This window comes from Haliaeetus albicilla, chromosome 15, assembly GCF_947461875.1.
Source record: "Haliaeetus albicilla chromosome 15, bHalAlb1.1, whole genome shotgun sequence".
Taxonomy (NCBI): Eukaryota; Metazoa; Chordata; class Aves; order Accipitriformes; family Accipitridae; genus Haliaeetus; species Haliaeetus albicilla.
The window spans coordinates 5,785,141-5,811,685 of NC_091497.1; the positions used below are offsets into that span (position 1 = coordinate 5,785,141).

General features: G+C 38.2%; 1 protein-coding gene across 4 annotated transcripts in view; it reads left to right on the forward strand.

The window, feature by feature from the left end:
- NALCN (sodium leak channel, non-selective) overlaps window positions 1–26,545 on the forward strand; it is a 245,446-nt gene that overhangs the window by 196,711 nt on the left and 22,190 nt on the right. For 3 of the 4 annotated variants that reach the window (XM_069802379.1, XM_069802381.1, XM_069802382.1), the window contains 13 exons: window positions 894–967; window positions 12,242–12,343; window positions 12,782–12,851; window positions 14,121–14,212; window positions 14,378–14,500; window positions 16,733–16,789; window positions 17,167–17,287; window positions 17,387–17,518; window positions 19,322–19,489; window positions 20,652–20,756; window positions 21,477–21,583; window positions 23,414–23,534; window positions 23,619–23,717. In XM_069802379.1, coding sequence (XP_069658480.1) covers window positions 894–967; window positions 12,242–12,343; window positions 12,782–12,851; window positions 14,121–14,212; window positions 14,378–14,500; window positions 16,733–16,789; window positions 17,167–17,287; window positions 17,387–17,518; window positions 19,322–19,489; window positions 20,652–20,756; window positions 21,477–21,583; window positions 23,414–23,534; window positions 23,619–23,717 — 1,371 coding nt within the window. The remainder of the gene's footprint in view (window positions 1–893; window positions 968–12,241; window positions 12,344–12,781; window positions 12,852–14,120; window positions 14,213–14,377; window positions 14,501–16,732; window positions 16,790–17,166; window positions 17,288–17,386; window positions 17,519–19,321; window positions 19,490–20,651; window positions 20,757–21,476; window positions 21,584–23,413; window positions 23,535–23,618; window positions 23,718–26,545) is intronic. The other variant, XM_069802380.1, reaches the window with a different exon arrangement.

A 26,545-nucleotide genomic window follows, 5' to 3' on the forward strand; every position in this document is an offset into this window, starting at 1 on the left:
GTTTTAAAGAATTGTGCTTAAAGATTCCATTTCAGATCAATCAAAAACAAGGCGTACATTGCTAGGAGCTCCCAAATAGTGGACAGAGTTAAGTCTTACAAGGTGCCAGGGGCTTTCTGTTCATCACAGGTGCAATTCCTCAGCTAAATTCTTCAGCTGTGATTTGATCCTCAATTTGCCATGTTTGTTAACCACTTAGGAATTAAGTGGTTGGGTTTTTATGTATCGATCTCAGTCCTTTCATTTAATGTTCAGGAAGTCCTGTTTACAAGGATATGCTTAAAACACTGTTCATGACCAGAGATAAGCACAAGCACGTTTTGCTCACCACATTTTTTGCTATATATCAGGGAGAAGAAAGGGACCTGCTTTCATCTCACCTAGCTCTAGGCACTGAAATGATACATCTAAGCTTTGTTAGCTGGCTCTCTGTATAGTCAAGGCATTTCCAGAGTATGATCAGCGTAGTCAAAATCTAAAGTGGAGGAAGAGTAGCAGGGATTAAGACAAAGGTGTGACTTGGCCAACTGGAGAAGAAAAGAAATCTGTAATAAAGGGAATAATATTAGTGTTAGTAACAAAACTATCTGCTTCTTTCTACCCAGAACTAGCTAGCGATTGGGATAGGGATGCCAAACACTGCAAGATCAGGCTAGGATCTTCAACATTCCTCAGGGAATTTGCTCTATGTGACCATTTTGATCTTTTCCAACATCCTTTTCCTAGAAAAGGACACCCATGCCACAGACTGTGAAAAACAGCTTTATGATAGAGAACATTATGTGTTTAATTTTACATACACTCAGCATCATAATGTTTCATTGGTCTGTCACATACACATGCTATATTTTACAGCAATTAAAAAGTACACTGTCTTTTTCTTAATTTTATAGCTCCGTAAATCTGTTTTCAGCATCAGAGCAAGAAACCTTCTGGAAAAAGAGACAGCAATCAATAAAATTCTAAGGTAAGAGTCCGCAGTGATTTGATTTTGGTTTGACTGTCATCTGATTTCTCATAACCTTGTTTTTCATGAATGTTACTGTACGTATAATATTTATGATAGTGTATCCCTTTGTAGTACATCTATTGCCTTCATTATCAAAGATAAATTGCACTTTTCTCTGGCTGTATTATATGCTTGAACAGCAACAAGAGAGATTGTTCTTCAGTATGTATTTGAATTCTCTGTCATGCGGAGAGATCATGTTTCAGCTCTTTTCACTTCTTCTGAATTAACCAGAAAAATGTCTCTTCATAAGCGGTGTTATTTCGCCTAAAGATTTCCAGCCTAGTTCTTGCATATACATGCACATAAACATTCACAGGGGTTGTACACCAGAAAGCATAGACTACAGCTAATCTTATTCCAAGTAGGAAATGTACAATGAAGAAGATTTCGGAACTGTGACTTCTGTAGAAGGATTTCCTGAATATTTTAATAATGATCACTCATTTTGAAGTAAGTACTCAGCACCGTAAGTAAATAATGCAAGCCTAAGTCTCTAAGACCCATGTCTAAAGTTATCATATGGGTAACACCATGCTGTGGTTTTTCATGCTACTTTTGGTTTTACATTAGAATGACTGTCATTGATATAAGGTCCATTAGCAATCCCAACAATTTATAGATCATTCTTTTTTATATATTTGCATTCTCACCAAAACAGGTGCATCTTCAGAATATTGTGAATGAGTGGTCCCAGGTAAATACACAGTATAAACAGGAATAACTGACCTGAGAAGTACAACTGTGGGATTAGATTAAATATCGGAGTGTTTTATGAGGAGCAGTGCACTAGGAATTCAGTGTGATTTCTGGATTATGAAGTTTCTTGAAAAGTGCCTAGTAATTACACGCCATTTGAGAAATACTACAGCTCTAGTTCTTTTTAATGCTCTATAAGAATACAGCACAGGGAGAATGGTAGAAATTAATGCGAAACTTTATCTGTCTAAACTCACAGTAATGAAAGCATGAACAATTACTAAGTCAAATGAATGCTCTTTGTCAAAAAATTCTTGAGAAATGTAGCTACAAGACCATAAGTATTCCATTTTAACAAAACTTAGAGCTGTATTCATAAGCATTTCTTAGTTATGTGAATGTACCTTGATTTTATAGGCATTACTGTTACAGATAGATAATTACAAGTCTCTTTGTCCTAATCAAAAAACTTTTAAAAAAATGGGTTTAGATACAGGCTTCGTGGCAGTGTTTCAGTAAAACATTTGTAATGAAATTCTGTGTTATGTTACAACTGTGAAATGTTACTGACACCTCTAAGGTTACACAAATGTCAGTTTGTTTGGCATGTTTCTTATACTAGAGGAAACGTGTAGACAATTTTTTTTTTTAAACTGTGACATCTGTAGGGGCTCCATTCTTTCTTAGATAGGAGAAAAAATTAAGTCCTGCAAATTGAAATTTAGAATTCTGATGAATTCTTCCATCAGCACCAAACTTTCTCCTTTTCAGAAGTCTGAAGCAGAGTGGGAGGTGAATCCAAGCAAACCGTTGTTTGGACTTCACTAAGTTCTCAGAGGTCCCAGGACAGAATCAGAAATGAGTCCTTCCAGTTTCAATCCTGCTGACTTCCACTTGGTTCTTCAGAGCACAGCTTCTGCCAAAGTTTTCTATCTAGGAGGAATTCTCATCAATTCACCTGAATTCCTCCGAAGAAAAGTTTCGGAGGCAGATGAAGAAAGTTTTCATTTACTAATTTATTGATTTATTTTAATTAATCTATTTAATCTATTAATTTAGTCTACATTTACTGTGCTTTTCCATCTACTTCCTGAGTGATCAGCAATGAACTTTTGAGGAACACAGAGAAAAGGAGGGAATTTCTGTCAAGTAAGAAAAGCGTGGGATGCTATGTCCTTTAATGCTTTCTTGGGTTGCTCGTAAGTCATTTACAAAGAGGAAGTCTTATTCTCCTCCTGAGAAAAAGGAACAAATACTGTTTATTGTTCCTTGTTATTGCCTCAAAATTGTTAAATAAGCTCTGAGCTGTGACATCTCCAATGCATCTGTTCCAGCATAAGAAAATTGTGTTCATGGTATATCTGGTGGGCATGCTGATAGAGAGCATTGCCAGTAATGGGCCCTGCTGGTCCTGAGCACTGCCAGCGTGTCCATGTTGTTGCCAGTGTTGATGCAAGTGAGTTTTACAAACAGAGAAAGAAGTGGTAAAAAAAGATAACATTTACAGCTGAAACTTTGGATTCAGTTCAAGGAACACAGGAAAATTCATACCCACAAAACGTGAGATATTCTTTTTGCTATTTTTACGTTAGTTGTAAATGCTGTGTGCTCCTTAATAAAAGTAGCTGAGTCTCAACTATTCAGAGTATCTGACAAAAGAAGAAATGGAGTTTATGCCAAGAACAATATGAGATAACTCAGGATATCCCTTCTGGAAAGATTCCTTCTAGCACCTTTTTAATTTTTGTCTACCTGAATTAAGGAGCATTTATCTAAAGCAATGCCTCTACACAGTAAAGCTGCCCATAGGCAACTTTGACTTCATCAAATTGCCATACTGAAAAGAGAATTTTAAGTCTGTTCTAGCTTAAGTCCACCTCTTGCCTTTCTCCCCCTACTTTTTAAACCTTGTCATATTGTATTTTAATCAAATTCTGAATGTTTCAACGTAACCAACCACTTAGAAGGAATATGCATTACACACAGATACCTTTATGTCTCTCTTGTGCATCTTCCTCTATCTAAACCATCTTTTTCCCTTTATATACTAAACTGCAGCTTGACATCTTCTTCCCCAGGAGGAGGAAGAAGGGCATAAATAGCCCTCAACCACCCAGAGAGAGAGTTCGTGCTCCCAGGCATCTTGCCTGCTCATCTAATGTAACATTATGCAGCAAAATGGAGGTCTCTGGTCTCTTCATGTTCCTGCAACTTTCTTACTGTGCTCCAGGGGAACTATCTATTTTCTGAAGATCCTTGGTTGGAAACCAACTTTCACCTTGCCCCCTTGAGGTCTTGGTGCAGTTAGTCCTGGGAACAGAGTCAAGGATGTAGCAACTACTGTCCTGGGTACTTTGACTCTGACCAGTGATTTGTATCATCCCTGCCAGTGTCAGAGCACAGAGAGGCTTAACTCTTCACATAAATCCATTCTGAGGTGGGGACTTCACCCTTCTGAGGAAAATGAAACAAAATAAAAATGAGTTACAGACAGTTAGAACAAATTTTTCAAAACACGATTGCATTTAGTAGTGCCTCTGAATTACAAACAGCTCAGTTTCTTTCTGAAAATTATGATACATTTCCCTCAGCAGCAATAACCACTTCTAGCGTATCTTCAGTTTTTCCCACTTTCGTCTTACTCTGTCTTGCTGTGAGCATTGCTTTTCATCTTCAAGCAAGTTTTGTGCCTGTGGTTCTTGCGACCCTCATTCCTTGTGGGATCATTATCTAAGAATGGGAGTCTGGTCCTTTATTAGTCCCACTGGCTTTCTGAAGTAGAGAGGGTGGAGAAGGTCCAGTCAAAATGTGTATAAACCAGTCCAGTTCTCTCCAGTGATAAGTTGTAAACAGCACAGAATGGTGTGGAAACTGAGCAAATTAAAAGTAGTCTCACATAGTCCAAAATATAATCAAAGTATCAGTAGTGGAAAGCCTGATTCTCATGTCTATTAAGCCATGCTTCACAGAATCACAGAATGGTTGAGGTTGGAAGGGACTTCTGGAGGTCATCTGGCCCAACCTCCCTGCTCAGGCAGGGCCACCCAGAGCCAGTTGCCTAGGACCATGTCCAGATGGCTTTTGAATATCTCCAAGGATGGAGACACCATAACCTCCCTAGGCAACCTGCACCTGTGCTTGGTCACGCTCACATAAGGGTTTATGCCCTTATTTTATAAAATACAAGGAATAACTTAAAAGTTCTGTGGTCTGTCAGTAAGAAAATCCAACTTGGCAGAATCACAAAAAAATCATTATAAAATATATATTGTAACAGTTTGGGAAACTAACATTTTTAAAATGGGCAGCTTTTTATTTGCTTTTCATTACAGCTGATGCTATAGTCAAACTTTAAACTCGTGCTAGGGGTATGCAATAGTATTTTCACTGTTCTAGTCAAGATTTCTCTGATGCATTTACTGGGTCTGAGGGAATAACATAGCTGATGCTTAAGTGGAACTTTCAGTTTCATAAACAGCTAACTGAGTGAAGTGCATGTCTTATGTTTGAAACTGAGACTGCCATAAGTGCATCTTGGGGGGGGGGGGGGGGGGAGAATTGCTTGAATTAAGTATCCAGTTCTACTAATTTGCTAATATGCTAGAAGGTAATTCAGACTGTTCATACAAGTATTTCTGCAAAATACAGTGATTTTTTTTTTATATTAGAATAAGCAAGAAACAAGATTCTCTGTGCTTCTAGGAAAGTTATGAAGTTAATCTCCGAGTAAATTCTCTCTAGATACTAATACAGTAGTATAATACACCACCTCTCATAAGAGAATGAGCAAACATTTTCATTAATTTGGTTATCACAGGAACATAGACATATAGGTCGGAAGAGAACTTCAGAGGCCATGTTGTCCAACTGCCCACCTCAGTTAGGACTATTGCTAACCCTGGATGAGATCAGCTTTGAGTCTTCATCTGCTCTAGTTGCAGCACTGTGTTACCTTGAGAGAGGGTTTTCTGGTGCACATTCTGAACCCTCCAAGCCACTGTTTCTGGCCATTGCTCACTGCTCTGTCATCTCACAGTAACAAGAGTTTAGTTCCATGTTCTAACCTCCTCTTCACCAAAGTACACAAGCCCAGCTTTCTCAAGTCTCCCTGGAGATCATGTGTTGTTGGCCATTGACTGCTTGTACCTGCTCCTGTGTTTCAACAACCCTTCTGAAGTACCCAAAAGTGTGTCCCAAGTGCAGCCTCTCCAGCTCTGAGTAGAGGAGGGATAATAACTTCCCTCAATCTGCTGGCTACACTCCTCCTTAATATAGTAGTCAGTTTGCCTTATTGATAGCAGGAACACATTCATCCAGTTATCACACAGGTAACTCCATCCCATCCAGACCCAGTGCCCAATGTAACTCCCACATCCTTTTCCACAGCCTGCATGGCCGCATGGAGCTATTCTGCACCAGGTATGAAACTTTGCACATTTTGTTGTGCAACTTTGTGAAGCTTTTGCTGACTCAGTCTTCAAGTTTAGCAGGGTCCTTCTGGTTTAATGCTTTACCATTCAGTGTGTCAAACACTGCTTTTCACTTGTCCACATAGCCAGTTGTTTCATCTTGGTGATGGTGATGATATGGTTGACTGTTTATGCATAAGAATCAGGGAGAAGGCCAACGAGGCAGATATCATGGTGGGAGTCTGTTACAGACCACCCAACCGTGATGAAGAGGCAGATTAAATATTCTATAAGCAGCTGGGAGAAGTATCACAATCGATAGCCCTTGTTCGCATGGGGGACTTGAACTTAGCAGATGTCTGCTGGAAATACAGTACAGCAGAGAGGAAACGGTCCAGGAGGTTCCTGGAGTGTGTGGAAGAAAAATTCCTGACGCAGCTGCTGAGTGAGCCAGCTAGGGAGGGTGTCCCACTGGAGCTGTTGTTTGTGAACAGAGAAGGACTTGTGGGTGATGTGATGGTTGGAGGCCGTCTTGGGCATAGCAATCACAAAATGATAGAATTTTCAATTCTTGGAGAAGGAGGAGGGGGGTCAGCAGAACTGCTACCTTAGACTTCTGGAGGTCAGACTTTGCGCAGTTTAGGAGCCTGGTTGACAGAATCCCTTGGGAGGCAGCCCTGAAGGGCAAAGGAGTCCAGGAAGGCTGGACATTCTTCAAGAAGGAAATCCTAAAGGCGCAGAAGCAGGCTGTCCCCATGTACCGAAAGAGGAGCTGGTGGGGAAGAAGACTGGCCTGGCTGAACAGAGAGCTTTGGCTGGAACTCAGGGAAAAAAGGAGAGTTTATGACCTTTGGAAGAAGGGGCAGGCAACTCAGAAGGACTACAAGGATGTCATGAGGTTATGAACATCCCTGGAGGTATTTAAAAGACATGTAGAATTGGTGCTTAGGGACATGGTTTAGTGGTGGACTTGGCAGTGTTGTTTGCATGTGGACTCGATGATCTTAAAGGTCTTTTCCAACCTAAATGATTCTATGATTCTATGATCATAGAAGGCGTACCTTCAGTATCCTTTATTAGAAATTTGCCTGCATTAAATAACTGACTTGTATTAATCAGTTCTAAATCACTTACAACAAGTTTCGTTGTATATATTCTATGTTTTCTCTCTTAAGAGTATGATTTCTTTCTTCATAACTGTGAGGCTTTGATACCATGCATTTCTTAGAACAAATGTTCCAGGTAAGCTCATCTTATGAGGTGCCAGGCTTTGATACCACGCATTTCTCAGAACAAATACTATAGTTGAGTTCAGCTGATGATTGTTGTCATCAGGAGCAAAATCCAGACTTAGTCACCACCTTCTTAAATCTCCACACGCGTATGACATCATTGGATTTCACCTACCTCCTGCAGAGACAAAGAGAAAGAAATACTGGAATGCACATATCCATTGGTAAGAAGTTACTCTGTTTTATGGGGTTTATGCCAAGTGACCACCATGTTACAGATCACTATAAAGCATTGTTGTGAAGTAGAGTTAGTGGGCTGTGGAGTCTCCAACACTGCAGGTATGGAAAAGGAAGTTAGACAAATACCAGCCCAGAATAGTGTAGATATCATTGATCCTGCTTTGAGAGAGGTGATAGACTAGATGGCCACTTGAGGTTCCTTCTTCTCCATTGATTCTATCAATTCTTCTATAATCCAAGGAACATAATTATTATACAAACATCTGGTAGAAGAGAAGCTGAAACAGCAAGGCAAGAATGACAATGAGAATATGAAATGGCTAAAGGAAAGAAAGTGTGCTACCATAGTTCAACAGACTGAGCAGACACTAAAGAAAATAAGTGACTGTTTTTTCCTTTAGAGACATTTGGAAGGAAACAAGAAAAAACATGGAAAAGAAAAATTATGAATTATCCAAGTTGTATTAATAATTCATTTTAGTTTATCAGCCAAATTCAGATTTGTTTAAAAAATAGTATATTTTCCCCAAAGAACAGTAGTGTAGCTGTGGTGAAAATGTGCCTTTTGCTTACAATTCAAACAATGCCTTATTGAATTAAGTTTATAGATTGAAAAAGAGAAACACTAGAACACCTATCACGTGGATTCACCATGAATCTTAGGTTGTCACATTTAACCATATATTCCAAATTAAATAGAAGTATAATGAGAGCATAGAAAGACTTAGTAAGGATAGAGAATCTTAGTGAAAACAATGCTGAATGAGGCTGATAATTGAGTGTTTTACTGAAGTGTACCACACTTCTAAGACTTCACTGTAAGCATGTTTCAGGGAGAACAAGAACAAAAGTACATCACAATATATGCAGTTGCTGCAGTTACTACGTAAGTATTCACTCATTACAATAATAAAGAAAACCAACAAATTGGTGTTACACTGGAATGCAAGAAGATGAGTAAACGCTTGTGGAAAGGATGCCTCCCTAAAAAATCAAAAGCGTGAGCCGTATGCATACCCTCTGCAAGAGACCTCAGAATGTTCATTAAAGGTATAGTACTTTGAAGTATTGATCAAAGCTTTTAACATTTTACATTAGCTCAAAGCATGTTACTTGAACACTCTCTTCACTACTTATTTTTCAGGGGTTCCAAAGCATGAAATAGTTTGAAGGACTTCAGAAGTTTGGACCTCATAATTGTTCGCAGGTAATACAAACTACGTGGTATCCCAATATTGTATTGGTCTGTATGGTCTTCACCTGTAGCCTGGATTCCTGATAACCTACCAAATCACGTTTTCTTTTTCAGGATATTTTATTACATTTGTGCTTTTCAAGGCAAATTTGGAGCATGTACTTTGCAGCTGCTGGACTGTGTTCAGAGTTCTGCAAGGTGAGTACAAAGTCAAGAAGCTTGACATATTTCTTGTCTCTTCTCCTTGGTTTCATAACTTCCTCATTCCACCAGAAGTGAACATGAACCTATCTAATATTTCATAGAGGTGGTATAAGAAAATGGAAAGGACAATTTTACCTGAAAAAAGGTAATTTTGCCTGCATTGTTCAAAGAAAGGCCAAAAGATTCTGACCAGCTACAGTTACATGAAAATCTGTCAAGTCAAGAACACATTTTTTTTTTCAACTCCAATTTGCAAACCATGTAGGACTAAACTTTTTAACACTGTGGCACAGTGATTGTCCCAGGTGTGGGATTCACCTCCAGACTACCAGATCTGCCTGTGAGCTAAGTGATGACCTGTCTATCATCTAGGTGACAGAGGTCTAGTCAATACAGGCAGTGGAGCCCAGTGAGATCTTTAGCTGACTGCATTGACTTTAGATGCCCACTTCATGATTATTAGAATAGCTTCCAAACGTCATTAATTAAATTAATTGACAAAGTGTTCAATGAAGTTGTCCACATACAGACATCTAGTAATGTATGATATGCAAGAGGATGTCCAAAACATCCTTTTGAGGATGGCAGGTAATATAGAAATTTGTAGGGGACCCATACCCTGCCGAAACAGCAGCTGGAAGCAAGGCAAAATACTCCAAGGCATGGCAGGTGGCACTGGCCACCTCTGTACAACCAATTTAATTGAGTCCTACATCTCCACTCTTTATGAGGGAAGCCTGGACACATGGCTCACATGTAGGCACTTAGAGTAAGCATGCAAGTGTAGGTGTCTACAATAAGAAAACAAATCCTATTGTAGATTTTGAGATTGACAGCTATGCAAATCTGAAAACTTCATGGCATCTGCCTTCTTTTTCAAAAGTCCCCAGAGATCTGCAACTCTAGTTGTCTAAACAGCTGAAAAATATCCAGAGCCTGAGTCAAAAGGATAACAAAGCATGGCTTTTACTAAGAATTAATACAAGGAAGATTAAGGCACTAATTCCCATCAAGTGGAGAATGCTGGGAGAAAGGCTGTCAAAAGTAGCCATGGCCTTTTCAGCACCAGCATCTGTCTCTGAAAATATAAAAAGTTTCTTTGCAGTTAGTTTATAAAAATTTCTGATCTCTGTGCTCTACAACTGGCATCTCATTATATAATTTCTCTGTTGACTTCAGTAGGAGCTGCAGGGCTTCCAGAGTTACTGAAAATGAGGCAATGGATATAAATTCTAAATGTGGATTTAGGACTCTAACTTAGGCAGAGATCATAGACAATCCTAACAGTCTTTCTACAGGTGTTACCCTTTATGCATGCCCATTCTGTGTAGTATATGGCTAAGTGTATTTTATTACACCATTAATAAACAAATAAGCCATCTTGTTCATTAGTCAGGTAAAGAATTTATTGCTTGAGCATTTACTCTTCTCTTTTATTATGGACACTAAGAGTTTATGTAACTTGATATTCAAGTAACTTGTGTACAAGGACATGAAAAGTTCATGTGCAAGTCACTTTTTGATGTCAAGAAAATAATTTCTAGCTGTTAAAAGCAGAGCACAATAATTTATATTTACAGGAAAAAAAAGATAAATTACCCTCCTTGTCACAGCAAGAAGCCTCTATACAGAAGTCAGGCCCCAGAACTTCCTTCCCATTGTCTCTGCTGGGAAAAAACAGATTGTCATTTTAATGGATCTATTTTTAGGAAATAATTTCTATTTCTTTTTTTTTTTTTTACAAGAAAATTGCACAGGTGTTCAAATGATATCTCTGTTGCCTTCTGACAGTGTTGTGTAGTATCATCCCCCATAATATAATGCTTAAAATCCATTGGTATTAAAATGTTCATGATTTGGCTAAGATGAGCTGTGTTTTATAAGACATATAGTAATTTTCTTAAACAGCATGATGCTTCAGTTCAGTGTAGTGTAACCTAATGCCTTCTCTAACAAGTGTAGCACAATGTATTTTTCTAGCATTCTAGTATGATTGGCAGTGATGGCACTGACAAGCATTCTAAGCTTCTCATTTTTGTTCCAGATCTCTCTTTGGATCCCTACTCGTATCATTTATGTGTTCAAATCTAAAAGAACAAGAAATAGTGGAGAAGAGTGAAAAACAAAGTCATAATGGGGAAAGAACATGCCTGGGATACCCTTTGCCGTCAAGCGTGATCATCCCATGCTGCCAAGGATAGCATTTATCTAAGCCTTACTGTAGACTGGTGAATAGAGTGGTTAGTTCAGTAGCATGTAGTTTTTTTCATGTTTTCAAAAAAAAATGGAGATTCAGTTCATTAAAAAGTACTAAATATTACCAGTTGGGTCTTGTGTTTTTCTGAATGGTTGCATAATGCAAAATGAGCAATAAGGCGGGCACTGTGTAAACTTAAAATTGCAGCATTCCTGGAAAGTTAAAATATTTTTCCAATGTTGAAATTCCATTTCTCAGCCATCGGAGGATTTGTGTCAGCTCTTTTAGTGGAAACCTCTCTTTTTCTTAAGCAAATCCATTTCACCGTAGCCATCAAAATAAAGATATGCATGCCCTGTTTAACTGTAGCACACTTAGTAACCAACAAATACTAATTTCTGCCAAAATATGTAAAATGTAAAATGTGTTTGCCAAGATTCAGCAGAAGCAAAGTGAAGCAAATGAGCAAACAAGTGAAAAAAAACCCACAACAAAATGCTACAAGTTCATTGCAGTCCCAGAGAGCAGACATTTCGTATTACAGGATATCAGCAATGTGCAGCTTTTCATTGCAAACCATATATGGTCCCAGTTATGTGGAAGAACACTCAAAGATATGCTGTAAGTCTTGAGTGTGCACATAAATATTTTGCCATGTACAGCCCTGAAAGGGAGCTGCCCTAAAATGACAGCTGTACTTGTACTATTCCCTTCTTTATTGCTGAGAAGCTGAGTTTACTGATGATTAGTGCATTGCTTGACTCTTTTCACACTTAGTGAAGTCTTGAGGGACCATAAATTCTGCTCAAAAACTCAAAGATGGCCCTTGCCTAAGGCATGGAGAAGGTTCATCAGGTGACCGGTTATGTTGCAGAGTGAGGACCATTGCCTTGGAAATACATTTTCATGGAAAGGCCATTGCTGTTTTATTGTTATTGTCTGTTAAGCTGTGCACTTGCTTCCCAGAAAGCCAAGCTGACATCTCTGAACGCACTACCTCAGAAATTATCATTTATACTGAAAACTCTGTATCATCATCATTATATTTCTTTGTAGGGCCTGCACTAGACAACGCATGCTGAGCGGATCCTTTGAGGGGCAGCCTGCAAAGGAAAGGTCAATACTTAGTGTCCAGCATCATATACGACAAGAACGCAGGTAAACATGGACAGAAAGGATGGTTTAAAAATATTCTTAAAATAAAGGTGATGAAAAGAATTAAATTTGAGCAATACCTAACGTGTGAAAAACTGAAATTACTTACTTGTACAAAGAACTGAATTCTACATTCTTCATTGTAACCATAACAAAATTCATTGTACTGTATAAATGGAAAAAATGCCTTTTTATTTCAAATGTCATTTCCTTCGCTGACTACAAAGCTATCAATTTAAAGATCAGAAGGAAAGAAATTGGCTTATGTTAGACCGGATTGAAAACAATTGAAGAACATATAAGCTTCTGATGTTAGCAAGAGAAAAATTATAAGAATTTGATATATTGGGTGGCTGGAGAGCAGTGCTTTATAATGGCCACCCTATAAAGGTCAAAATTTCATCCTGAGATGTATCATTAAATTGATTATGATTGTTTCAGGTCACTGAGGCATGGTTCCAACAGCCAGCGAATCAGCAGAGGAAAATCTCTTGAAACATTGACTCAAGATGTAAGTCCTCATAGAAATGATGGTTTCAATTTGAGAATATAAGAAATAAGAATATGTACTACATAATAAATGCTTCTGTGAGATTAATGTCTATTTATGACCTTGTTTACAATTTATCTTTTGAAATCTTGAAAGGAAATCATAAAACAAATGCTGTAACTGCATTACAATTATCCTCAAACTAATTGACATGGTTATTTCACTGATAGACTTGCTGGTTTTGAAACACTTGCTGAGAGAGATTCACTGAAGCTGTAGACACTACATTAGGAACACAACAATTGCTACCCAGGATACCTTAAAAAGCCTTACTCTGGAATTATGCAAATCACTCAGGCCAGCAAAACAGCACTTCAAAATTTCTGATGGAAGTTTAACAATATTTTTCAAACAGGAGAACTGTCAGACAAAAGGACAAAGACTAAAAGGGAGAACAGTAATCATGGATTTCACTGTGGTATAGTTTCACGCATTTTCACTTCTGCAAATTCATAATGATATTCTGTGGATCTCTGCAACTATGACAATTCCAGGGGCAATATTAGTCCCTCCATTTCCAAACTATGACAGTCATTTTCAAGATGTGCTTCATACGTAAAAACAACTTCATAAGAAATAATTAATGAATTGCCCTGTATGGTGGTAGAAAGAAACTATAGGTAAATAATCTTTTAAAGCAGATGTGGCTTTGTTTGTGTCCAATAGTAGGGGTAACACCCAGCATTACCCCTCCAGGAGTGGTCCAAAGACCCACTTAACTGAAGAGTAATAGTGATTGTACCCTCTGCTGGATGAGCTCAGACAACGTCCTCCCTCCCTCTCCCCCTCCCTAACCTCGCCAGTCACTACCTGTACATTCTACACAACTCGCTGCCTGGCCGCACGTTCAGCAGGCTTGAGAAGCTGAGAGGGTGTCTGAAGTCTTTTCTTTCCCAGTCTTTGCCCTTAGTAACTTTGATGGTATTCATTCCAGTTCAGAGAGATCGGGTGAGCTTACAGGACCTTTGCTTTTAAAGTTAAAAGTTGCATTGGATGGGACTTCACGCATGAAATTAAAACTGAAATTAACCTTGATGAAAATAAGCAGCCTTGTGCTGTAGATAGAAAGTACTGTACAATATGCTTGACTGAGTAGACGTGCGGTGCATTTGGAAGTAAAGATTTTTCATTTGAATCTTTCCATGTAAAATACCGTATCTTGCTTTCATCTGAAACATTAAAAAACAACAACCCACAGACCTCATTTAAAAGGAATCGTTTTGCTTCTAGCACTCCAACACAGTGAGATACAGAAATGCACAGAGAGAAGACAGTGAGATAAAGATGATCCAAGAAAAAAAAGAACAAGCTGAAATGAAAAGGTATTTAAAAATCAAAAGTCTGCATGCACACTTTTCCATATTAAGTATTCTCTGTATGAAGTAAAAAGTATTGAGAGTCATGATAAAAAAAGAACGAAGCGTAGGGGATATTTTTACCAGGTATAATGCATATCACTTAATAATTTACGTTCTATCATTCAAAAGGAAAGTCCAAGAAGAGGAGCTGCGAGAGAATCATCCGTATTTTGATAAACCACTTTTCATAGTTGGTCGTGAGCACAGATTCAGGAATTTCTGCCGAGTGGTGGTACGAGCTCGCTTCAATGCGTAAGTTTATTCCATATCAACAATTGGTTCCAACAAGTGTTTACTTTCATGTCCTCAGAAATCTAGGTCTAACTTTTATTTTGAAAGGAAAACTGCATATAATGTGGTCCCCACACGAGCTGGCAGTCAGTTGCCTATGGTATAGTCTTGCTGTTGGAAGAAAGGAAGCGATAAAGTGCTGTGTAAGGGCAGAGATGTTTGAGCAGTCTGCAATGCTGAGATGGGACAAGACTGTGGGGAAACTGCAGGCGTGAACTGAGAGGAAAGGGTAATGTTTTATACTCCCATTTATAGACCTTGGGGAGTGCGCTTGCTGTTCCCTTCCTATTCCTCATCGTAAGGCGGGAAGTCTTTATACACCAACAGTTACTCAAATAGAAAAAGGAGAAGAGAAGTGAATCCCACCTATGCTGACCCAAAGACTCCTTGGCCCATAATTAGAGACCCAGAATGGGATGGGGAGGTATTCAGCTGTGGGAGGTAAAAGGAGAAAAGCTGAGACGAGGTGAAAACCAGGAAGACTCAGTAACCAAACTGTAGGTGTATGCGAGTGTGGCAGATACAGATCTATGTACAAGCAGCCTGATACAAAATCATCTTATAACTCTTCTTTAAAACCTCTGTCTATGGCTAGCACCCTGATTTTAGAGGGTTAATGCATGTCACCTTGCAAACAGCTGGCATAAGACAGAAGATAGCTCGAGGCTATGAGCTTGGCACTTGGAAGACCTGGTGTCAGCACCTGCTTTACTATTGATTTTCTCTGAGCGCATCAACAAATTACTTCTAGGTAGAACAACAGGAAGGTTAGATACTCAGTTTTATAATACCGTATTTAAGTGTTCTGCCATCTATGTAGAAGCACAGCTTTGAGTTAAGTGCCTACTTTTCTATGCAACTGCTAACTTAAATGCGGTTCACTGGTCCGTGAAGCAGTTGCAAATTAAAACAGCAAAACAAAACACACAAACATGCATTCCAATCCACTTGTCAAATACATGTCAGTGCCTCTTAGCATTGTGGAGTGCCTGAGGGTAACAGCATATTTATATTATCAACAGTTTAATTAAAATGTTTGCAATTGCAAGAGTAAACTGATTTTGTTAAACAGTCATTTTTTCATTTATTTAAATCCTACCTACTTTATTCATTGTCCCACCCAGCTTGCCAAGTAAGATATTCTAGATATCTTTTTCAAACTGGTAGGATACATATTGTCTTCTAGTAAAAAAGGCTGAGGAATGCCACTATATACAATGTGAGGAAGAGGTATGATCTTAAGAAGACCCAAAAGTCAGTGGATTCAGTGGGAATGCACCAAACCCAGTATATTCTGTATACTGACTGGTGTAAGTGGGTGAACCTGGCCTGCTGAAGATGCCTCTTGTTCTCCTTGTGTGCATTTTGCATTCTTGTACTTCATAACCATGAAATCTCTTCTGGTGGTAAAGCCTCAAGTCCGGTCAGTCCTTTTTTCACTTTAAGCTCACAAGGAAGTGATGGCAGTTTCACATCCCAATGGCTAGAGCCCTCACATGCAATATGGATACCTCAGGGCAGATCCTGTCTCGGCATGATTTGCTTCTGTTTTGTATAATAAAGCTAAATAATTGCTGGAGCAAGAACACAACTCGTGTCACCTAGATATGAGTTTGTTAGTTATAGAGTGGTTCTCACTCTCTCTGGCTGCCTAATGGGTGTTTGGATATGGTAGGTGAAGCACAGCAATTTCATAGGAAAATTCAGATATGGAGAATGTAGAAATACTCATCAGAAAATGATCAAAGAAGTAATAAAAGAAATAGGGCTTGTGGAAACATTTTTTTGTGTGTCAACTGAGGATATGATCCAAGAGGTTTTGAAGTAAAAGGAAAGAACTGAGGAAGCACTTTGGAACATAAAATTCAGTAGCAGGTTATCCCCACCCCATCCTCAAGCAAAACACAAAGTTAAGTCCTTGCTTACAAAAGCAAGACGCCAGAAAACAGCAGTTTAAAGAATCGTTAGACAAATTACAGGTAGGCCATGAATTAAAGTGGTACTAGCTGTGTTGATAATGTGACTAAAATTGCATAGCATTAAGTGAAACTTATACAGACATTTAAAATTAAGCCAAGATAAAACGTAGCTTTGATTTGGGGTATAAATTACTTTGAGGTGATGGATGCATGGTATAATTATAATGCTGACTAAAATAAATGTAAATGACTTTATCTTTTCTTCTTTTTTTAGTTCTAAAACAGATCCTGTTACTGGAGCTGTGAAAAATACCAAATACCATCAGCTTTAGTAAGCACTGCAAAAGTAACTTTGCTTGGTCACATAAGCCTGCAGTATAATTGTGTCAGCACACACATGCATGTATGTGTGTATGTGTGCATGCACATGTGTGTTTCTTTTTTTTTCCCCCAAAAAAAGGTTTTTCTTTCCATGGAGTTGTTTGGGGAGAAGGATGAATAGGAAGAGGATTTTTTTATCAGACTTTTCTTCTTCACTTGCATGTAACTTCCCTAGTTTTACTACGCATTTCTGAAATATTGAAATCTTTGACACTCCTCAGCTTAATTTATTTTTCATAGGAAAGCACTTAACTGTGGTGTAGACACAATACAAGTGACACAGCACTCGGCACTTCTGTAATGGTTATCCTTATGTATTGTTCGCAGTGACTTGCTGGGTTTGGTTACTTACCTGGACTGGGTCATGATCATTGTTACTATATGCTCCTGCATTTCCATGATGTTTGAATCCCCCTTTAGAAGAGTTATGCATGCTCCAACACTCCAGGTACTGTCACTGAATCATTACATTTAATGAAGCACACTCACCTTGGTTTTCTCCACTGCCTATTCCTAAATTATGACTCTTCTCTGCTTTGACTTTCAGATTGCTGAATATGTTTTTGTAATATTCATGAGCATTGAGCTTAATCTGAAGATTATGGCAGATGGCTTGTTTTTTACACCAACAGCTGTCATCAGGGACTTTGGAGGAGTTATGGATATATTTATATATCTTGTAAGTTTTTGTATTTATGGGAGGTTTGTGTTGCGTTCTTACTTTTGATATGTTTGGACAGATAAATGTTTGGTAATGTTAAAAAGTTTGGCTCTGCACCCTGATGTAAATGCAGTAGTGTAATATGTGTACAAACACCACTGTTTTCATGTGCACTCCTGTCAGTTATGTGTACAAATACATGTTTAGACATCTAAAAATACACCGACAGGTGCTAAGCTCTTGGTAATTTAGTCTAGGGCCATTGCATTGCCCCTTTTAATTGTTTATTTACGTTTTAAGTATCAGACCTGATTTCATTCCAAAGTAAGCTTGAGATCTCTGACCTTGCATCAGCATTTTTATGCAGGAGAATCTTTATTTTAGCTGTTTCTTAGCCATGCATTGCTTCCTTCCCTCTTGGCAGCTCTGCTGCTTTATAGTAGGTGTTTCAAAAGCGTCTACCATTTGACATAAGGGCACATCCTTGTTGTTGGTGTTGCTATAGCAGAAAGAAAGCAAAGCAACATCATTCTATATTCCATAGCTATCAGTAGTGGTTCTCAGGAAAAAAAAAATTGTTCTACTGTTTTCTTTGTCCCCCCCAAAATTTCTTACATTCCATTGAAATACAAGAGAAGGGAGTCCATTTCCTCTTCACATATGACAATAAACACCACAGAATGTGTCAAAAACAGTGCTCAGTATAATACAGTATGAAATATTTTCTAACTGAAGAAATTACTAAGCAAAATGGCTTTGATGGATTTAGATTAAATCTTTCAGAGATTAATCCACCAGACAGATGTGCTGCATAAAATTTGTCACGATCAATTTGTATCAAAGATTCCATTGTTAGCATAAATAAAAATATGCATACTTATACAAAACTCCCACTGTAGTATGCATAATCAGTATGTGCATTAGTTTCTTGAAATCCCTCTGAATCCCTCTGCTTGTCTGAAGGAAAATTTAGGTAGTGTATCTTGGATATTCCAACTGTGCCTGTGATGGTCTTAAAATAATATGAAAGAAAGTCACCAGCACTGGCAAATCTTTTTTTGGTGAGGCGGCTGTATTTTACCACTGCTGTTTTTAACAAATCATATTATGTTTTACCTCATATTGGTGATATCAGCTTGATTCTCCATTTTTTGTGCACTTAACCTCTTTGTAACACTCTCACCTCTTTCCCCCTATAATAACATTGGCCTTATAAATAGTTTTTAAAAAATAAGAAGTAATTAACAGACTTTATAATCAATAACCATCTGTCAGAGATTGTTCAGGCTACAAGACACAACTATGCTGTTTGAAAACACTTTCAAATGGATAATATTTGTGTGATAAAACCACACAGTGACAAAACTACTTTTACCTGTAACAAAGTGGTAGGAAAAACTGGTGAGGAAACTGTTAAAGCACCTTCCAGGTGAAGATATCTCGGTTTCAGGGTAGAATCCATGTTTGAAATGAGAAGTGGGGAGAGAGATGATGCTGCCTGCTCCAAGAATACAGTTTGTGTCCCCGCTCTGAATCAGGCAATTTGATTTCTACTTTCCCCCTTTTTCCATCTGCTGAAAAGAATAAAACAGATTTTGAGTCAGAGGAAGACAGAGGCTGAAGCTGATGCCCATTAGTTAGGACAATCAACCAGGGCACAGGAGATCCAAGTCCTTTTCCTAAAGTAGGCTTTTTTTGCCTTAATCTTCCCTTTAATTTTAAGGAAGAGAAGTGTTTATTGATCTTTTGTGCTGTGCCTATGTCAAGTAAGACATTGTAAGCCTCATCCTTCTTTGCCTTTTCCTGCCCTGTCTCCTCAAGGTGAGTTTGATATTCCTGTGCTGGATGCCTCAGAACGTCCCTGCCAAATCCGGAGCTCAGCTCTTAATGGTACTCCGCTGCCTCCGACCTCTTCGAATTTTCAAACTGGTGCCTCAGATGAGGAAAGTGGTGCGAGAGCTGTTTAGTGGCTTTAAGGAAATCTTTTTGGTATGTGCCTCTTATTTTGTTCTTATTAAAAAGAAGATATGGAGGAGTAATAAGATACCATTTTGCTATAATGTTTATGTTTTCTAATCTTTTCTCCATTGTTGTCTGTTTACTTTTTATTGTAGCTACTGCTGCAGATGACCACAGAACAGGTTAAAAATTAGGAATATAACTCATTTACATTTATACTGAATAAAGCTGCTGTAATAATTATTTTATAAATTATATTATTTGTTCAGCATATATTTTGCCATAATTACATAGAAGGACTACTGAAATAAAATCTACCCTTATTCACAGTTCTAGTTAGAGAAGGAAGATAAAAAGTAGGGTATGGCAGCTCTGTAAGAACAAAAGTAGACCTGATTTCCAAGCTGAAGGTCTCTACCTCCAAGTTTTTTGAGAGGCAACCAGAGAAAATACAGTTGTTCATCACAGATCTTTATCTCATTGTTATGTTGTTGTTATTATTACAATCATGATTATGCACTTACAGTAATAATAACAATAACGGAGTCTGTGACTGCTTGATCAGAACCTAATCTATTGTCTTGGGACCCTATGTGAAATTTGTCAGCCTAAACAACAGATATTTATTTCATTAACAGAATGCTGTATTAGGTCAGGTTGTCATAAAAAGCTAAGCTACAAAATATTTGCAGACAGTAATAGAGGCAAGGACAAAAAGTATAAAGCTAGTTAGCATTTCATAGATACCATATTCTATTAAAGATATTTACATCATAATTTGCTCACGTATATCTTTATTGTAGCTATCCTGTAATTAAATTTCTAACAATGGCTTACTCGGATTAATTAGTAAAGCCTGATTCAGCAAAACAGAAGCAGCATGTATTTAAGTACTTGAAGAGTTCTCTTTAAAGTGAATGGCAATTCTTATGTGTACAGAATTTAGCAAGGTGGTACGCTGAATGTAAGAAAGCTTTGATCCTTATCTACAATTCTTAGATGCTATGTTAATAATAATATTAACACAGCACCTGGTTACTGGAATAGAACCTAAAGTAACATGTCTGTCACGAAAGCCGTATCTCCGGGTTTATGGAACAAAACAATCCTCCCTACAGTTCACGGAAGGATCTGTCCCCCTTTTTCAAGTCTGCTGGAGGAGAGCTTGACAAGTCTAACTTCTTCTTTACAGGTTTCTATTCTTTTGCTGACACTAATGCTTGTTTTCGCAAGCTTTGGAGTGCAGCTATTTGCTGGAAAACTGGCTAAATGCAATGATCCGCACATCATCTCTAGGGTAAGAACTGCTTTTCTGCTTCAAAATAATAGTATGCTGTGCCATTTCTGCCTGCTGGGGAACACAAGTGGGGCAATCAGAGCTATCATATGAGAGATGGAGATATTGAGCACTTTCTTGTTCAGAAGCAGGATGATGGAGGGAGAGGTGATAAAGGAGTGAGTGAATGGGAGTAAGGCTGGCTTTTCATGTAAAAAAGTTAAGCAAGTCTAAATATTCAAGATGGTCCGAAAAAGTTGTCAAATTCATGCCACATTTTTGCAAAGGACTGAATGTCACCTGGAATTAACCATGGAAAATGACACTTTTGCATTCCTAGGTCAGCAGCTAAAAACCAGGTTAGGCTGCTAGATGTCAAAAGCACTGGGAATGCTATGTAGGTTACATGGAGAAAGTTAGCTGTGTTTCTTACCCCATTTGGAGAAATATCATCATCACCTAAAGAGAGCAGTGGTCTTTCCTGAAGAGGTGAAAGGCTAGATAGTCTTGCAAAATGAAAAGCACTCTCAGTCCTGGAAGGGGAAGGGTTTTTTGAATCCTTCCTAAGATGCATTTTTCATTTGGGTAAAGGTCCATGACTATTAATCCCACACCTGTAAATAACATTTCATTTCTGTTTACATTGCTTCCCCATCATGGCAAGTGTGCTGTCTATACTGGCATTTCGGCATCTCTCACAGACCGTCATTTAATCTTAGGCTGTGATTTATTTCACTATAGGAAGATTGTCATGGCATCTTCAGAATAAATGTAAGTGTTTCCAAAAATCTCAATTTGAAGTTAAGACCTGGAGAGAAAAAGCCTGGATTTTGGGTGCCACGAGTCTGGTGAGTTGCTACGCATTGGCCTATCTATCTTCAAAAACGCAGCTGTTGCTGTAGAAAATGGCTCAGATCTCATGGCATTAATACTGATGGAAGGGTTTTATTGTAAGTTAAATGATATTAAGGGTAAGAATTCTGGTATATTTAGTAAAAAGCCGCATATATGAAACTTTTCCAGACTTAACCTGCTGTTCTATTCATAAAGCAGAAAAGAAAAAAAATACCCATAGGTACTGAACCTAGATAAGAATTGGATGTGATTTGTATTACAGTGGGAGTTACTGTCCTGAACCAAGATTATCACTTAATTGTTCTTTAGTACTATTATGAAGACATACAACAACAACAGAACGTAAGAATAGATAGGAAAAGATGGGAAGAAAAAGAAATGGAAATCAACCTGCCTACAGCTACCCATAAAAAAAAATGAGCAAGTCATGTCTAAAACCAGCCTTTCTCTTCTATGGCCATCAACCATGCCAGCTAGCAGCTTCTTTCTGTTTCCAGTGCTGGGAATCTTTGTGGTCTATCGAGTGCAGTAGTGCAGTAAAAATTATTTAAGAGTATGTTATGCTTATGGTTAGTATTCTGATAAAGTCTGTTTAGTATTTCCCAACACCTGAACAGGCAAAACCCCCTCTTTTTAATTGTTTACATTTTTAAGTTGGTTGGCATTTTGCAAAATCAGCTTAACATCCACAATTATTTTAATTGACTATGTGTGAGGATAAAGAATGTACCAGCAGTGGTAGATTCAGAGCCATCCTACCCTAATGAAATAATATGCTGTGATTTGAACAGTCAGTGAAACTCTGACATCTGCAGAAGTCTTTGTTTCTGTATGCTTCAGACAAATTCTTCCTTGAGTAAGCAAATTCAATCCTCTTCAGCTTGATCCAGAAATAAGCAAAAACTGTCTTAATCAGCATAACTGTAAACTTTGGGGAATGCTTTGTTATTGCGGAAAAATGTTTTACCACAAGGACATTTATACCACCTGTTGGCTGTGTCAGGCCAGATTTTCAAGAGCCAGATGTCAGTATAAGGAAGGCATTTAAAATAAATATCTACATCAGAGAGCTCTCTTTTTCACTGAATGGTTGGATTTTCAGAAGCACCAAGCACTTAATAATTCTTCTGGAATACAACTATGTACCTTATAAATTGTTGAAAATTAATTGAGCTCCTTGGATTTTCTGTCTGGGACTGTAGAGACAGAGCAATGTGCTAACCTTGCCCAAAGAAGGTACTCTCAATGTTCAGCTGGAAACATCCTCTTGAATCTCAGCTGATACAAAAGTTCAGAGCATATGGTATAGGAAAGCCAAGAAGATGTGATGTTCTCTCAGTAAGTTTTGCTTCAGACCATCAGTTCCCAATGACAATGAAATAAGGAACAGCATTTTCTAAATGATCTTGCTGACTTTGGAGTCCGAATCATTTATGTGCGTTTGAGACTGGTCTCCTTCAAGTAAGTTATTTTAGAATCTGGGCAATGCCATCAGATCCATTTTTTTATGAATGCTGTATTTTGCTAATTTCATTGACAAAAACACTAAAATGCAGCAACATGTTACAAGCTTTATTACTGTGAATCAGATTCTGAGTAAGAAAGTAAAACGTACATAGGGATCAAAAAAAATATGCTGTACATATCTATTGGTGTTGCTATTGTTTTCTTATTCTTGACACAGAACTTTGAATGATATATTTCAGAGGCTTTCACACCAACTTTGCAAGGTATTTAAATGTCAGGCTATGAAGAATCAAGGTAACAAACAGAAAGAACAACTTTATTGCTGAAGTTACACCTATTTGTGTACTGCATTTCAGGGCAAATCCTCGGAATTTTAATTTTGACAATGTGGGGAATGCAATGCTGGCATTATTTGAAGTTCTTTCATTAAAAGGCTGGGTGGAAGTCAGAGATGTTATTATTCATCGTGTTGGGCCGGTAAGGAAACACTTCAGAGTCTTCGAATTCCACAACACATACTTTGATTTGTTTTAACTGTTAATCTTATTTTTGTCTATTCAGATCCATGGAATCTACATTCATGTTTTTGTATTCCTTGGCTGCATGATTGGACTGACCCTTTTCGTTGGAGTTGTCATCGCTAATTTCAATGAAAACAAGGTACTGAGCGAGGCGGTTTATTTGTGGAACTGGCTCTGTAAGAAACCTAAAACTGATATTACACTGTCTACATTACCTGGTAATGCTGCCTTTAAGACTGACTTACCAATCTTACATTCTGCAAGCCTGCAGGTATGACTTTAAACACACCTGATCCATATTTGCTACAAAACTCAAGCCTGGGATGATAGCAATCCATCACACACTCTCACCTGTCTGAGTATATTTACAATGCAGCCGTGTTGCCAGATGGAGATTGAACCTAAAGCACAATGTATTTACAGATGCTCCACATTCTGCTGTTTTAGTTTGATGTAGGCATACATGCGGTGGCAGGTAAAAAGACGTGTTATGCTTGTACGTGTTACAACTAAGGGGTCTCATTAGAGCCCTGCACTTGCAGTATTTCAGATCCAAAGTAAAGCTGCATGGCTTTTTCCTAGCAAACAGCAGAGTACATTGTAAAATTAATTGTCCGTCACTCAAACGAAAAAGTTCTAGGAAAAAACTGCGGTTCACGTGGGCTTTGCAGATTACCCTAAAAAGTAGAAAAACCTGTCCCCAGGTGAATTGTTAAAGATCAGCTCATGTCTACACTTGTTAAAGATAGCATCCTCTGAATGGGACTGCTGCATGCACACTGCACAGCCCTTAATCTGAGGTTTTTTCTGAGCCTCTTGTGGTGCCCCTGTGGCACCAAGACATAATTATTAATTTTTTTCGTCTTTGAGTTCAAAGTCCCCAAAATAATGAGATATCTGTGTTGCAGCTAGCTAGAGTGATATTTGTATCACTCATGGCAGTGGAGGGAAAGGCTGATTGTGCACTCTGGGGCTTGGAGATGCAAGACAACCCAGTGTGCTAGTGCTGGAAACAAACTGGGTGCTGGCCATGGCCCTGCTATGGCCCTGACGCAAACTCTGTAGCAAACACAAGTGTTGAATTTGCCCTTCAAGGAAACCACTTGACTCCTGGAAGGAAGCTGAGCAGCACACGACTGTGTGTCCAATGTGGGCAAGCAAGGCATCATGAAGTGAAGTCAGGCAGATTGTGAGCCAAATAAATAGCCAAAAACCTCTGCTGTTCAGAAGGTATTTTTATGTTTGTGTGACTCCAGTGTAATTTTGGTGAGATGAAGTGCAGTCATTCTTGTTAAAATACATCTGTTCTAGAGAAGAAGGAGCAATGTGCTATTCATTTATTTTCTTATTCACTAAATTTTGACTAGTGAATTAACAAAGCTGAAATTTCTCCAGTATGAGAATTACAATGGATTTGTATAGATGCTTTTGCCCCTTCCTGTTCAGCTGTGTAATACTGCTTTTCCTTCATATGTGTCAGCATTAAACTGATGAATACAAAATATTTTTCAGCAAGTCATGAAAAAAATTAACTATTTTTATTTAAATTACAGGTAATTAAAATATTATTTGAAACGTTAAAATTATTTTAATGTTTTTCTTCTATAGCTATGATGTATTTAGCTATGTATGTTTCTGTCACGTACATAATAGTTCATGAAACTCTATTGAGATGTTAGCTGAGCATTTCTATCATATAAATTGTTTCTTCATTTCCCTTTACACTTTCTACACAGGTCGATTTCCTCAAAAACCTGTTCATAGGCACAAGTGTAGGCGAGAAGTAGAAATATCACATTACGAAGTTCACTCTTAAATAGCTTTTGATCATGGCTAATCAAACATCTTTCCTTTACCCTGCTGAGGTGTGGTGCATGCAGTGTTGGGAAGTGAGGAAGTGGTGCATTTCCCCTTTAGTTTTGCATGTGTTCTTGAATGTATCTGTCATGGATGCTGAGCCAGTTTTGTGGGCAATGGAGAATCATCAGGAGCCACTCGCTGCTCTGGGTTGCTTTGCTACACCTACAGGCATCTACTTTTAGGCATCGTCATAGAAAAAAGGTACTAGAGGAGCTGGGTCTTTGCCCTTACTAGTATGACTTTTATTATGCTTTTGTGACAATGGGCCCAATCTTACTAAGTGCCGTCAATCTCCTAGGCAGCCATTTCGCTCTTAGTTCCCACTCTTTCCATAGAAGTCACTCACAAGATCAATTTCACTGTGTCAGCCTGTCTCCTGCAAAGGCAGCTTGTGAGATTTCTTTCAGAAATTAGTGAGATGTCATTAACTCATAACTCAGTGTTCATCTGTGTAGTCAACTGTCAACTATGGAATAAGGTGATCAGGGCCAACTCACAGGTTACTTTTGAAGTGATTTATCCACAATATCAGGGTAAATCTTTCACCAGTTTTTTAAGTTTGAAATATGAACGTGAACAGGGGAAAAATACCCTTAATTATATGTGACCGTGTAGCAGATTTGTATTTCATTCCCTCCTCCCTGATATGCAGCTTTAATGACACAGGAAAGCTCAGATTCATGTGAAAAGTAATTTTGTTTATGTTCACTGTGACTCAAAATGAGAGGGAACAGGAAGGTGTGAAGATGAGGCTTATAAAGATTGTGAGCACAGGAGATAATTAAACTAAATCTTAGCCCAGATTGCCCCTGCATGAGCTGCCAGTGTGAATGTGGAAGTCTGAGGTGTAGGGCCTGAATTAGGGTTCCCATTATTTTCAGAAAATTATCTGGTTCTAACATTTATCATTTTGGGGTGGTTTTCTCTGCTTGTACATTTTTCTCTAACTACAGCCACCTTTTCAGCTATAAGTGCTCTCCTCCCTCAATTCCATATCTGAATACGGGGAAAGCATTAGTCTGAACATCAAAAAAAGCTACTCACTAGTGACAGTTCCCTGTAAATGACACTGAACAGGCACATCATGCAATATTTCTATAGAATTTA